The following is a 15906-nucleotide window of genomic DNA, read 5'->3' as shown; positions in this document are numbered from 1 at the left end:
ACTCGACTTGTGATTTAAATTCAAATCTTACATAAGTGTTTGCTGAAACTAAAAAGGGTTGAGAAAGAACTAACTAAAGAAGTTTCTAAAAAAAAAAATTTAATCCCAATTCACCCGTCCTCTTGAGAGTACACCTTCTTTTTCAATATATGTTTTAAGAGCATACATATCTATAAAATGTTTTTGAGAAATTGTGAGTTTTTATCTTTTTATTTTTTTTCTTTGCCTCCAAGAAATGCCTTTACCCAATCAAAAAGATTGGGTGCTATCATATCATATGGAATATGCATTAAAGAATCAAATGTTTCTTCTATTCTTTATAAAAATCGTATTAATTCTTATCAAAGAACAATCGGATTAACGAAGGTTGTTCACCCTCCGTGGACGAACGTTGTAGAGGAACTTTTAGGTTTTTGGGGCATTGGATTCTCAACGGTGTTTGCGTTACTGTATATGACAAATCCACCATGCTATAAATATATTATTATTTTATTTTCCACAAGCTTGCTTCCTAAATTAAGGGTATGTGATAAAAATAAATAAAAATGAAGTTTAAAAGGCAACTGCTCAATATGGAAGGGAAACTAAGAAACAAAATGAAGATAAGAATGAAGTTGTGAATTAAAATGAGTGATACATAATCCAAATATAGAGGTAAAATAAAAGCAAAGAAACAACAATTTAAAAAAAAATGAAATGTAATATATCAAAGTAGCTTAAAATTAATGTCACATTGGAAATAATTTAATAATTGAAACAAATAATATAATATTTTTAATTACAATAGGAATAAGAAGCTAATAATTAATTAAGATACTGTAGCAAATGACAAATACATACCAATGCTAAGGAAAAATTAATTAATAAAAATTAAACCTAACTTATAATAAAATCAAATAAAAATTCTTACGAACAACTCAACAAGTACATTAAACATATAAAAAAAATCATAAAGTCAAATTGTTTTTGGCAAGTTGGGGATTATAATAATTAAATTGACACTTCAGAAAAACATATTTTCCTATATAAAATTACTCATTCCCCTTTAATTACTCAATACAACGCAAGTGTGACTTTAACTCTTCTATATTTTATCTTTTCATTGTGGGATTCCAAACACTGCGTCGCTGCAAAAATTAATTGAATTATTGATTAATATTATTTATTAATTAAAGAAAGAAATACGGAAAAAGAAAAATAAATTATTACGAAAATGGGGGATGGGCGTGACATCACATCAACATTCGGATTTAGAATAATTAAAATTAGCAAGTAAATGAAGGAGTAATGATGCAGCGTATATAGCCCATTATCTGCGACTATTGACTAAACAAACCTCCTCTTAACTTAACTAATCGAAAGAGGTCAGCTCCTCCCTCCCCCGCTATAAATATGGCCTTCCCTTCCTCCTCGCTTCATTCCCCTCCCCCATTAAAACCCCTTCCTTCCTTCCTTCCTTTCTCCCACAGCTATGGCGACTAAAGTCTATATTATGTAAGCATTCACTACTCTCTCTCTCTCTCTCTCTCTCTCTCTCTCTCTCTTCTTTTATTTTCTTTTCTTTTCTTTTGATTATCTTGGCTGCATTGAATTCAAATAGATCACTGTAGTGTTCTTTGATCCCTTTGAGCATCTGGGTCTTTGATAATTTTGTTTTATGTTTGAAAATGCTCTGTAGATTTTTTTTTGGGGGGGGGGGGGGGTATGATTGTGTGTGTGTGGGTGCGTATTTTTTTTTTTTCTAAATTTTTTTTGGGGGTGGGGTGTGAGGGATTGTGATTGATGAATGGCGGTATTTATTTTCGTACGGGAGCTTTATATGATGATTTCTGGATAATATTACTCCTTTCTTCATAAATTTCATCGTCTGATTGCTCTCTGGGAAGTGTAAGGTTTAACATTCGAGAATTTTGTTGAAGGAATTAGAAAGATTGGGTTTGCTTGTGGATAGGGTTGAATTTACATTTAGATTTTTTCTGAAATTTGATGCCTGCAAATTATTGTGAAAATTACTGTTTATATTTGTGATATCTAAAACTTATATTTATTTTTTTTTGTGAATATGGAAGTGCCTATCCTCAATTCGTTTTGTACATTAAGTAAACATGTTTGCATAATTTTAGCATAATTCTTGTATTAATTTTGCGAATGATGTTGGAGAACTAATATGTCAGTCTGATTTGTGTTTTATATGTTTAAGTGCTTTCTGCAAAATGAAAGTGAAAAAAGAAAAAAGCACAGTAAAAGTGGTGCTTTATAGAATATTCATATTTTTTTTTATTTAAGTTGGTGAGCTAGCAGCTTGATGGCTTGAACCTTGAGGCTAATATCTATACACTTGATAGCTCTGTTTTATCCAGAATTATTATTATTATTATTATTATTGGCTGGGGGTGGTTGGATGAAGTTCAGTTTTTCAGAATTTCTTTTTTTTTTTTTTTATTATCTGAGGAGAACTTTATAAAAGTTGAATTGAATAACTATTCAATATCTTTTATTTAAATAAATACCTGTAATAAATTGCCACTAGGTTGTTTTACAATGGATGTGTTTTCTCCTAAAAGTAAGAATTGTTCTTGAAGAAAAAATTTAAAACTGAGAACTTAAGAGCCGCTTGGTTGTCAATTACTAACCCAAAAAAAGTTGAATATGGCCCCCCACCTTACTCTAATTTCCCTTACCATCTTTAAGGGAGGGTCCTTAGCAGTGCATTTAATTTAGAAATGACTGAGAATTTAGAATGCATTTCTGTAGTCTGTGTGTGCGTGTGCCCCAACTATTGGTCCTCCATTTTCCATTGTCTATGTGCTGGTGAGCGTGCTTTTGCGGGAGTGCATTAACTTCTTTGGTTGAAGGATAATATGAAAATTCATGGTACAGTTACTATTCAATGTACGGGCACGTTGAGAAGCTGGCAGAGGAGATAAAGAAAGGAGCAGCGTCTGTGGAAGGAGTTGAAGCAAAACTGTGGCAGGTGTGTGCTTGCCTTTGTTATGATTCCAAAATTTGACTGTTACCTAATTTGGACAAGAAACGGGGTGGCCTTATGGCTGAAGCAGGTACTGGTAGGGATGCAGCCTAGCCCTTGTGTCCGGCATGTGACTGAGTGAGACCACGCTTGCAGTGGGTTTTATGTGCAAGGCACAAGGGTATATGGGTCCCTTGCACTAGGCAAAAATGGCTGTGCCCCTAACATTGCTTTTTATTTGCTGCTGTGATTGTGAATCATTGACCAGCATGAAGGTTTTTGGTTTTTCTATTGTGGATAGATTTATTGTTATACATATACACTACAATGATGGAAAATGACCTTTTCTTTTTTTAAAATATGGACCACTACTTTTTTTTTTGTTTTTGAAGACCCCCAAAGGGCCTGTGCTTGTGTAATGCTCCCAATGGAGCAGGCACTACACAATCCTATTACTCCCCAATGGCCCGATCCACTTCCCTGTTACTCCACGGGAATTGATCCCCCAACCTTCCATTTGGGAGTGGGGCAGCGAAATGTTAGGATAGAGGCAAGGTTCTTGTTTGGGCTGGATTTGACATTGTATCTTGCTTGCTAAAAACTATGAAGTTGAGAAAACTAGATGTTCCAGAATTTAATTTCCTTGTGTGGTTCACTGACTAGCATGAAGCTCTTAGGCTTCTACAGGGATGGAAATAATTTGGACTGTTTTCAAATTCGAAATAGAAATTGACATTGTTGCTTGCTTACCAAAAAAATGCACTAGAAAAACTTGAAGTATTCAAGGTTTAATTCCTGCTCTGGTTCAGTGAACAGCGAAGATCTCAAGTTTTTGCAGGTTTAGGTGTATTTATTCTCCCATGAGGCAGGGGTGGAAAATTTTTTTTGACTGACTTCTCATTCGGACAAGCATTTGAAAATTTATCTTGCTTGCGAAAAGTACATACTAGAAAATTTTCCAATATGTTGGATTATTTTACAAAAAGTGCTTGAAACATATGGTCGAGCACATAGGAGTATGGATACTGGTGTCATAAGGGATCTGGTTTTCTTTGCCTTTCGAGAATAATGAGTTAATTGTTTGAGCATTGTTGGCATCTTGATAGGTACCTGAAACGCTGTCAGATGAGGTGCTAGCAAAGATGAATGCACCACCAAAGAGTAATGTGCCACTTATTACTTCTAGTGAGCTCGCTGAAGCTGATGGTTTTATTTTTGGTTTCCCCACAAGATTTGGAATGATGGCTGCTCAATTTAAAGCATTTCTGGATTCAACTGGGGGCCAGTGGAGAACACAGCAGCTGGCTGGCAAGCCTGCAGGCATTTTTTACAGCACGGGATCTCAAGGAGGCGGACAAGAGACTACCCCGTAAGTAGCAGCTCTGCAAATTTCCCATCCATTTTTGGTTCATATGGCACCGAGGAATTAGGAAAGATGATATTTAACAATGTGCTTTCTCATTCATCCATAATATATAAGTAAAGAAATCATGATAAACGAGGCTCTCTTTTTAAAGTATTTGCAAGGTTTTTTCAAATATTTACGACCTTCTTTTGAGAATCAATCGAAGTTCTATCTAATTACCCAAAAATTTTGAAATTCAAACGGGCTTCTCCTACTAATTTTTGAAACTATGCAGTTTGACAGCGATTACCCAGTTGGTTCACCATGGAATGATTTTTGTGCCCATCGGGTATACATTTGGGGCTGGTATGTTCGAGATGGAGCATGTGAAGGGCGGTAGCCCCTACGGTGCTGGAACTTTTGCTGGGGATGGTTCAAGGCAGCCCACTGAGCTAGAACTGGAGCAAGCTTTTCACCAGGGAAAGTACATTGCTGGCATTGCAAAGAAACTCAAGGGAACTGCATGATTTCTCTTACCATATAACCACCATTGGTTTTCTATACTTGGATCATTTTGGTCTCTAGAATTTAAGTTTCCTTCCATTTGGCTTATAAAAATAATATGTTCTCTTTCGAATATGTTCGTTTTTTCATCCATGTATGTAGCTTGAGCGTTACATCAGAGCATTTCTTCAAAACAATAGCTTCCTCCATTAAAGTTTGAGTGATCATTCCATCAAGTCTTCTCTAGTTGTGAGACAACACTACAAGCAATTGCATTCTTTTTCGCTCTGCATTTGGCTGCGTGGACTTTCAGAGTTTGAAATTACTTGTTATGAGGATGAATTCTGTTCACTAATTGTGAAGCGTTTAATTATTCGAGTGTATCGATAGAAGCATTTGCTTGTTTTTGATAATGACTCAACCAAAATCCATCTTACTCAACCAAAATCCATCTTTTGGGGACTTTGGAAATTCCATTTTCCTTGCAATTAGTGCGCGCATTTGTTTGCTCACTCAAACGGTCCAAACATATTAGTAGACTATAAAAAAATATATATTTTTGGAAAAAATCGAGCGCTAATTTTTACTCGCAAAATAAAATGACAGTGAAATAAATAGTCTAGAAATATTATAATTATCATAAAAAGTAGTGCTATTCCAGGAGAAGTGAATTTGGAACTGGGTACTATTCAATCACTCTAAAATATTTCATGAATATTTAATCCTTCCATGCCAATTATCTTATAATTTATTTGATTTGCAAAATGGAATGAAATAGAAATGTAAAATAATAAAACTTTGAATGAGTAGGATGAACTACGTTGCAATTCGATTTCCTTCTGTTAGATTTAATTTTATTCTTATTTGCTAAATGTGCATTTAGTGTAGAAGGTTAAAATAGTGTTGAGATTTCATTTGATTCATGCAACAGAATAAGATAAAATTTGAGTAATAATTATATAAAAAATATAATAACTTTCATAAAAAAAAATATCATTTTAAGGTAAAGGATCCTTCAAAATTAGAGTTATTCTAAGCAACATAAAATGGTATACCAATAAAAATTTCTATAGGAATCATCATGACTTATTACTTGGAAAATCACCAATTTTGCAATCATTTCGTCTAAAATTGAACTATTTGAATAATAATATTCAAAGAACGATTCATTCTCACCAAATTTTAAAAGGACCGATCACAACCTTATTTTAAACAATACTAATATACTATCATTCCTTTGATTTATAAGTAATTATATTTTAATATAATAATAGAACATTTCAACTATTTTTCACGTGGATAACCAGTTAGCAGACATTTTAAACCTCTACATACTTATGTTAATATACATTTTAATCTTATTGTAACTATGTTTCCCTTGGGAACATGCCTATTGGGGATGTCACTCATATTTTGAGTGGAATGTATGTATCGGGAGAACATCATGAAGCGAGGAACAAGAGTAAGAGAGAAGACTGCAGGAAGAGAGGTAACCATCGATGGTTTGTGCTATAACCATTGACGGTTTCAGGTAGAATGCAAGGAGTTCTTCTTGGCTTCAAACCGTTGACAGTTTCGCCTAAATCGTTGACGATTTTGATCGGCGCAAGTCATGTAATTTTTGAATTGGGAGGCCAGTAGGTTGGGTAAATCGGAGTTTTTTCTTATGGGGATTGCTACAGGGATGGTTTAGATAACATATAAGGTTCTTGTACGCTTAGGGTTCATATTTAATCAATGTTTTGTAACCCTAATGTAAGCTTGACATCATTGATAGTGAAAATCAGAGTTGCTGCTCCCGTGGACATAGGAAAATTGCCGAACCATGTAAATCTTGTGTCTTTTGATTGTGCTTTCGTTTTTCTTATTATTGAGTGATTGTTTCGCATTCGGTTTCAGAGCTATTGGTTCACAATGGCTGGGATATCTTCGATGAAGTTCGATGTTAAGAAGTTTGATGGAACTGGGAACTTCGGACTTTGGCAGAGGAGGTTGAAGGACTTGATAGTGCAGCAAGGGATGGTGAAGGCTCTATATAGGAAGAAGTCGAATGATATGAAAAATGCAAGTTGGAAGGAGCTAGAAGCAAAGGTTGTGTCCACTATCCAATATATTCTGGCTGATGACGTGATGTATCACGTCATGGATGAGGAATCTCTGGCAGCGTTTTGGCTGAAACTTGAAAGTCGGTACATGTCCAAGTCGCTTACGAACATGTTGTATCTTAAGCAAAAGTTTTATTGGCTTATGATGGTAGAGGGTTTGGACCTGGCTTAGCACATCAAAACCATTCAATCAGATTATTAGTGATCTGAAGTGAGTTGATGTTAAGTTCAAGGAAGAGGACAAAGCATTGATACTGCTGAATTCCCTACCGATGTTTCCTACATACAAGAACCTACTTACAACGCAGACTTAGGGGAAAGAAACTCTGTAGTTGGAAGACTTCATGAGTGCATTGTTGGGGTTCCATCAAAGGAAGAAGGCCAACAATGAGGGTTAACATGGTGAAGGGCTCGTGGAGAAAGGGAATCAGGATCGTGGGAGGAGCAACTTATGGGGTGGATCGAGCATCCAAATCCAGGAAAAGGAAGGAGGTGTGGTGTTTTAATTGTGGGAAAAAAAAGCACATACTACCTTAGTGTCTAGAAAGGAATGAGGGGGTTCCTGAAACTAAAGAAGGTTCGTCAAACACGGAAAATGTAGTAGAAGAAGGAGACTTTGGGAGCGGTGGTGATGATATGCTCTCGATTTCATTGGAGTCGGATGAGTTCACATATTCTTGGATTTTGGACTCCGCGTGTTCTTATCATATGATGCCCAACAAGGACTGGTTCACTACATACAGTGAGTTCTGGTTTTGTTTTCTTGGGGAACAATGTTGCGTGCAAAGTGATCGGGATGGGGAATGTTAGAATCAAGATGTACGATGGTGCGGTGAGGACATTCGGTGATGTGAGGCACATACCTGAGTTAAGGAAGAATATGGTTTTGTTAGGCATCTTGGATTGTAACAGGTTCAGTTACAAATCTGAAGGTGGGGTAATGAAGGTGAGCAAGGGCGTTCTGACCATGATAAAGGGGAAGAGAGTGTCCAGGAATATATACACAGTGTTGGGTACAACGGTTGTAGGTGGAGCTACAGCCGTGCAGTTTGAATTTGACAGTATCGTTTGGTGGCATATGCATTTAAGGCATATGGGTGAGGGTGGAATATAGGAACTTCACAAAAGAAATCTTATGCAGGGGGTCAAATCATGTAAGCTGAAGTTCTACTAGTAGTGTGTGATTGGGAAGCAGAATCAGGTTCAATTTATGACAACTATGCACAAGACAAAGGGACTACTAGACTACATTCATTCGAATGCTTGGGGACCAGTGAGAGTGGCATCATGAGGGGGACACGTGTATTTCGTGAGTTTCATAGATAATAACTCATGAAAGATCTGGGTTTAATTCATGCGGAAAAATTCAGAGACGTTTGCCAAGTTTAAATTGTGGAAAGTTGAGGTGGAAAACTAGATTGAGAGAAAGATTGAGTTCCTTAGGACAGACAATGGAACTAAGTACACAAAGTTGGGTTTTGGAGAGTTCTATAAGCAGCATGGCATAAGGAGGCATTTTATAGTACGTTGGATACTACAACAAAAAGGTATGGTGGAAAGGATGAACTGAACCCTAACAGAAAGGGCTCGGTGCCTCAGGTTGCATGCTAGGCTCCCCATGAAGTTCTGGGTCGAGGTGGTTAGTATGACTTGTTTCATGGTAAATTGATCACCAAGGGCATTACGGGATGGGAAAGTTACTTAGGAGGTGTGGACAGGTAATGAGGTAGACTATTCTGGATTGAGAGTATTTGGGTGTCCAACCTATGCGCACATTCCTGGTGAGGAGAGATCTAAACTTGAGGTGAAGTCTAGAAGGTGCATATTTTTGGGATATCATAAAGAAATGAAAGGGTTCAAGCTATGGAATTCAGTGGCAAACAAGGTGATGATTAGTAGGGACATGTTTTTTTTATGAGAAAACCATGTTGAGGTGTACTCAGGAGGAAATAAATAAACAGATGCTAGAAAATTGCAGCAACAACGAACATGTGATTCAGGTGGAGTTGGAGACTCAAGGTAGAAATGCAAGAAGTCTTAGCCTGAGAGATCAGCCAACGGTGCAAGTAGAGTCAGAAACTCAGTGTGAAGATGACGGTGTTCACAACACAGGTAATTCTAGATTAGATGACCAGCAGTCGTAGTATAACTGTAGATAAACCCAGACGATCCATCGAGTCACCCCTCAGGTATGATTTCGACGAAATGGTGTCTTATGCGCTTATCATTAACAGTGGGGATCCTACTACTTTTCAGAGTCCATGCACAGTCAGGAGAAAGGTAGTTGGATAGGCGCAATGGTGAAGGAGATGGAGTCGTTGTATAAGAACCAGAGGTGGGGCTTGGTGAAGCTTCTGACTGAGAAGTAGGCGATTGGATGAAAGTGGGTATACATGAAGAAGGAAGCATTTTAAGAAGGGGAAAGAGAGAAGTACAAGGCTTGCTTGGCAGCAAAGGGATACTCGCAGAGGAATGGAATAGATTATGTTGAAATCTTCTCCCTTGTGGTCAGACACACTTCCATCAAGGTAGTGTTAGGATTGGTGGCGCAACATGATATGCATCTAGAGAAAATGCACGTAAGGACAACATCCCTCCATGGTGATTTGGAGGAACTGATTTACATGACACTACGAGAAGGGTTTAGCCAACCTGGATAGGAGCACTTAGTTTGCAAACTAAAGAAGCCACTGTATGGGCTAAAGCAGTCCCTGTGGCAGTGGTACAAGAGGTTTGAGGCCTATATGATCCGTATTGGTTATAGGAGATATGAGTAAGATTGCTATGTCTATGTGAGGATTCTTGAGCACAGGTCTCTCATATTTATGTTATTGTATGTTAACGATATGTTGATTGTTGCTACTGACATGATTGAGGTGAATTGGTTGAAGAATCTGTTGGTAAAAGAGTTCGACATGAAAGACTTGGGTGTAGCCAAGAGGATACTTGGCATGGAGATTCACAGGGACAAAGATGTAGGGAGACTACGGTCATCTCATGGTGACTATGTGAAGAAGGTGGTAGAGAGGTTTAGCATGACTGATGCTAAGCCAGTGAGCACATCATTGGTGAATCATTTCAGGATCTTTACCGCCCAATGCCCAAGGACGAGCGATGAGGTTCGTGATATGTCGAAGGTCCCCTATGCTAGTGCAGTGGGGTGTCTGATATATGCCATGGTGTGTTCGAGGCCAGACCTGGCACATGTTATCAGCGTGGTGAGGAAGTTCTTCTCAAATCCAAGTCGATAACACTAGGATACAGTCAAGTGGATTCTTATGTACTTAAGGGGTACAACCGGATATGAAATCATGTTCAATGTGCAATAGAGTGATCTATCAATGGTAGGGTACATGGATTCTGACTACGCAGGAGACTTTGATGACATGAGGTCTACCACAGGGTATGTTTTTATCATTGTGGGAGGACCTATTTGTTGGAGGTCTATGGTGTAGTCGCTCGTAGCTTTATCTACTACTGATTCGTAGTGCATGATAGTGGCTGAGGCTACTAAGGAAGCGTTGTGGCTTACAGGATTAGCCAAGGAGCTGGGTGTTCAATAAGGTGGAGTTCAGCTGTAGTGTGATAGTTAGAGTGCCATCTACTTGGCAAAGAATCAGGTGTACCATGTAAGAATAAAGCACATTTATGTGTAATATCACAAGGTCAGTGTGAGAATTGGTGTATTCCCAATAGGGGGGGGGTGAATTGGAATTTTAAATTTTTTCTCCTAGGTTGAACTAGATGTTAGCAAAATATTACAACCTAGGGTCTTTCTATGTAGTTCCAAATACGCCGATAAATATAATATATGGAAATTTAAATCAAGCATATCATTCACATAATAACATACACATGCGGCAAATATAAAGTGCGGAAATATAAACAAACACAAGATATGTTATCGTGGTTCGGCCAACTGTGCCTACGTCCTCGCCTCTAGCTCGCAAGCCCGAGGATTCCACTAATAGCTCACTTAAGGGTGGAGCAACACCGATTACAACCAGGTCAATTAGCACAGGACTGATCTCAACCTTAATCAGGTCAATTAGCAGGGCTGACCTCAACTTACACGCCTTAACAGGACGACATATGTGTAATATCACAAGGTCAGTGTGAGAATTGGTGTATTCCCAATAGGGGGGGGGTGAATTGGAATTTAAAATTTTTTCTCCTAGGTTGAACTAGATGTTAGCAAAATATTACAACCTAGGGTCTTTCTATGTAGTTCCAAATACGCCGATAAATATAATATATGGAAATTTAAATCAAGCATATCATTCACATAATAACATACACATGCGGCAAATATAAAGTGCGGAAATATAAACAAACACAAGATATGTTATCGTGGTTCGACCAACTGTGCCTACGTCCTCGCCTCTAGCTCGCAAGCCCGAGGATTCCACTAATAGCTCACTTAAGGGTGGAGCAACACCGATTACAACCAGGTCAATTAGCACAGGGCTGATCTCAACCTTAATCAGGTCAATTAGCAGGGCTGACCTCAACTTACACGCCTTAACAGGACGACATACCTAGCTTTCCTAACCGGGTCTAAGCCAATCCAGGACTATTCCAGGGCTAGTCTCCCTCTTCAGGTCCGTGCCTGGAAATACAACAAATATGTATATAATCAAATGGTACAGTGATTGTGCTTTCGTGTAAAGCAGATATGTACCCAAATACGCGCAATTACATACACCACAATATAATTTAATATGTAAGCTCAGTGTGGTCTAAATAGTTCAACTCTCAAATGAATTTTCTATCAGTGTAATGCGTACGTGAGAGTGTCAACTAGTATGATCTTTGTATCATAATATGTGTTCAATCTAATAGCTCACACAAAGATACAAGCTAGACAATATATATGTATATTTCAATCAGCAGATTTTCTCAGTTGTATGATGCTTAAGTAATATATATGTTTTGTTTGTAAAAGAGTTTAATCTTTGTATTCAATGAATGATATAAATCAATGAATATTGCAATAAATATTTTTTTCACACAAACAAATATCTCTTCAAAGATTTATCAAATGAAACACACTAGATATTTGAAAGTGATTTAGAAAGTATTTTTGCAACCAAAATCAAATATAAACTTCTCAAGATATTGCAATGACAATGAAATACTCAGAAGTTCCAAAGAAGTCTTTTTAGGAAAGACTTATTGATAAAATCACCTAAGAATACTTGAGGATGTGCTCTCAAATAAAATAAATTTTACATAAGCACAATCTTGAGAGAGCAATCCTTAAGGAACAAAAACACTTAAATCAAACTTACAAAAATATTTGAGAAGCAAGATCTGGTAAGAATAAGTGTTGGAGGCTCAAAGATGAGTATTATGGGTTTTGGGATTTTCAGAGAATTTTACCCTAATCCAATCTGCTAATCTGTCTTGATTTTTCACAAATGATCTCATATATATAGACATGGGAAGAGATAAGACTGTTAGAGACCTATTGGGTATTATTAGGAAAGTTTAATGACATTTCAAAAATTTTAACCCTGTTTAAAAAATGTTTAACCGTGGTAAAAATTAGGGCAACCCGAGAGGTCGGTCGACCAGATCTCATATGGTTCGGTCGACTAGGGCATTTTTTAACTGAATGGTCGGTTGATCGAAAGCGCCTTTCCAAAGGCCATTTTTCCATTTTTACCGAGGTTCGGTCGACCAGGCCATTTTGAACTAGCTGGTTCGGTCGACCAAACCGCTGGGAATTTTTCCGAAGACCCTCGATCGACCAGGTAGTTGGAGTACAAAAATGGCTCGGTCCACCAGATGGTCAAAATGTTGACCCAGGGAGGTTTCGGTCAACCGAGGCTTTTTGAATTGAAATGGTTCGTTCGACCGAGACCTTGGTCAACAGTTGACTTAGGTCTGGTTCGGTCAACCAGGCAAAAAATGAACTGTGTTGGCTGGTCGACCAAAAGTGCACCAAGTGTGCATTTCGGTCCCATTTCGAAACATACAAACCCTATTTAAGTGTCTAACAAACATATGTGCAAATATCTGTGTCCTAGGGTCACTTGGGGTCCGATTTTGAAAACACCGAAAAAGTCCGGTGTCGGTCGATCGAAGAGTGTTCCCTAAGGTCTGTCTAAGGTCATTTTCATTTTGAGCTTACGTATAAAGCCATGCAGGTGATGCATGTAATTATTACAATCAAAGCCCTATTTACTATTACAGACCTTTCCTACTTAAATGTTACAGACCCGAATATAAATTACAACAAATAAATTATATCTAGGGCCTTTAGAGTCTTCGTTTTCCTCTGGGTCTCCGAGTGTCATCATAGGATACTACTAAGATAAACCTGCACATCAACTCGGCAGTCATTAAATACCTGAGTATTTGTCATAATCAAAACAGGGTATGACCCATAGGGTCAATAGTCAGGGAACTTATTGCTTCAGGGGAACTTCTACTTGAGAAGGTTTATACATTTGACAATGCGATTGATATGCTGACAAAGCTAGTCACAACGGTTAAGTTCAAGCATTGATTGGACTTGATCAATGTCTCCAGGTGCTAGTAAGGAGAAGGTCCCAATCTACTATCCCGGGTGGAGCAGTTGTTATGCTTTCAGATTTCCTAAGTGGTAAATATTCACCAAGGTAGAGATTGTTAGGGATGTGACTTATATTTTGAGTAGAATGCATGCATTGGGAGAGCATCGTGAAGTGAGGAACAAGAGCAATAGAGAAGGCTGCATGAAGAGGGATAGCCGTCGAAGGTTTGGGCTATAACCATCGATGGTTTTAGGCAAAATGCAATGAGTTCTTCTCGGTTTCAAATCGTTGATGGTTTGGCCTAAATCATCAACGGTCAGTGCATGTCATGTAATTCAAATCGGGAGACCAGTAGATTGGGTAAATTAGAGGTTTTTCCTTTGAGGATTGCTACAGGGATGGTTTCGATAAGATCTAAGGTTCATGTATGCTTATGGTTCATATTTAATCAATGTTTTGTAACCCTAATGTAAGCTTGACATCATTGATAGTGAAAATCAGAGTTGCTGCTCCCATGGGCGTAGTCAAATTGTCAAACCACGTAAATCTTGTATCTTTTGATTGTGCTTTCGTTTTTCTCATTACAGAGTGATTGTTTCTTTCGTATTCTTCATCGTTAAGTGATTGCACTACTTGTTTGTTGAGTAATTTGTGAGTTTGTGAGGGTTTTCGCTTTACATCCATGAACAAAAATGCCCAAAATATTATGTGACTTTTATCTTGGCGAAATTGGGTTCTCACATTATGAGAGCTAAGAAAAGGTATGAGATGCAAGTTGTCAATGGACTAGAAAAAAGGAAAGAAATGAAAAACAATAGTTCATAGGATCGTTTTTCCGAAAAAATTTCAACACCACATCGCAGAAACTTAAAATAATTTCTCCTCATGTCAAATCTTTTTATACTTGAAAAATATTTTACCATGGGTTTGTAATGTCATATATTGGTGTGTATAAATAGATAGAGTGTAAGCCTTCCATGAACCTAATATAGTTGTTTTTTTTGCCACATCAGCTAATAACCGTCATGCAAAGGGGTGAGAAAAATTAGGTGAGAACCAAGATACTTGAATTAACTGATTCGATTCAAATGGTTTGGTTCAATTAAAAAATAGTTTGGTTGGGTTTAGTTTTAATTTTAGGAGAAATTTGGTTTCGATATTTCACATAGTTTGAGTAGGGATGGCAAAATGGGTCATGACTCGACGGGTCACCCGTGACTTGCCCGTTTATAAATGGGTTAACTCATGTTCGGGTCGGGTCACCCGCCAAGTGACCCTTTTATTTGCTTGCCTGTTTGTCCAACCTTACACACAAAACCCCATCCCAAAATTCTCAATCCCCGTATGCATATGCAATATATCCCACCACCTCCAAAGTCCAGATTCAGGACCACTACCAGTTACCCGCACGGCTGTACTCCACTATCGTCGGCGCTGTGTGCCCTTAGCCCTTGCCCTTCTTTGTCTGGCCATCTGGCCAGTAGTCAACACGCCGTGGTCAGCAAGGTCCCTTCACTCCCTTGATTGTCTAATGGTCGTAAGTCTTCGAGACTGCAGTTCTTCTTCTTCATCTTCTTCTTCTTCTCGCCGTGGTCGGTGAGGTCCCTTCACGACTTCACTCCCTTGCCCGTCTGGCGGTTGCAGTTCTTCAAAACTGCAGTTCTTCCTCTTATTCAAACTGATTTTGATTTTGATATCTATTCTGTTATGACTTTAACATTTTAAAACGAGTAACCCATATGACCCGGTCTATTCACAACCCGCCCGGACATGACTCGTGAACTTCTTTTCCACCCCTAAGTTTGACGAAATTTTAATTTTGGTTATATATAATCTCTAATAATAATTGGGCGAGGGATTTTAGGGTTCCAACTCCACTCTCCACTATAGCCTCCATTGCACTCTCTACTCTTTAGCTTTGAACTCAAGCCCCACTGGACCTGAACCAGTCGCCACCTCAGTTTGCAGCCGCCACTAGACCTAGAGTAGTCACAGTCCACACTCTAGTGACTCCGCAGTGTACAGGCACTCCACAATTCGCAGTCACTCCGCAGCCCTTGGGCCTCATCTAGTCGATTCATCCTTGCCAATTGGATCGGTTGTCGCTAGACCTGGACTAGTAGTAGTCCACATTCCAACGACTCCGTAGTCCACAGTACATTGAACCTGGATTTCGAATTCAACATGTCATCTCTTTGATATGATTTTGTAGTTTTTCAAACAATTTTAGATTGTTTTAGGCTTCAATTGGGTATAAGTTTTCAAACTTCCTTACAAATTTCCTGTGGAAGGTGTTGGTACATTAATTGATTTCAAGCGCATTTTATATACATTAATTGGTTTGGTTAATTGAACTAACTGAAAATTCCGTTAGCCAAATTAACTAAAAATTTGGTTCGACCAATTAAATATTCGATTAATAAGATTAATTCAATCAATTTGATTATGAAAAAAATTTAATCA

The 15906-nt window shown here is 38.0% G+C and overlaps 1 protein-coding gene across 1 annotated transcript; it reads left to right on the top strand.

The window, feature by feature from the left end:
- The first annotated feature begins 1328 nt into the window (after positions 1-1328).
- Positions 1329-5109, top strand: LOC131152938 (probable NAD(P)H dehydrogenase (quinone) FQR1-like 1). The gene is made up of 4 exons (XM_058104905.1): positions 1329-1494; positions 2881-2974; positions 4075-4337; positions 4609-5109. Exons 1-4 carry the CDS (start codon positions 1472-1474, stop codon positions 4838-4840), a joined length of 612 nt encoding a protein of 203 aa, XP_057960888.1. The 5' UTR covers positions 1329-1471; the 3' UTR covers positions 4841-5109.
- Positions 5110-15906: the final 10797 nt, after the last annotated feature.

The sequence above is a fragment of the Malania oleifera genome, chromosome 4, assembly GCF_029873635.1.
Source record: "Malania oleifera isolate guangnan ecotype guangnan chromosome 4, ASM2987363v1, whole genome shotgun sequence".
In the NCBI taxonomy this organism is placed as follows: Eukaryota; Viridiplantae; Streptophyta; class Magnoliopsida; order Santalales; family Ximeniaceae; genus Malania; species Malania oleifera.
Note: the sequence above shows the minus strand (reverse complement) of the source record. Positions and strands in the feature narration are given on the sequence as shown.

Excerpts from the sequence above, each read along its gene's own strand:
- LOC131152938 (XM_058104905.1), top strand. The coding sequence starts at position 1,472 with ATGGCGACTAAAGTCTATATTAT. Across the intron at positions 1,495-2,880 it reads GCGACTAAAGTCTATATTAT|TTACTATTCAATGTACGGGC; the intron begins GTAAGCATTCAC and ends TTCATGGTACAG. Across the intron at positions 4,338-4,608 it reads GGCGGACAAGAGACTACCCC|TTTGACAGCGATTACCCAGT; the intron begins GTAAGTAGCAGC and ends GAAACTATGCAG.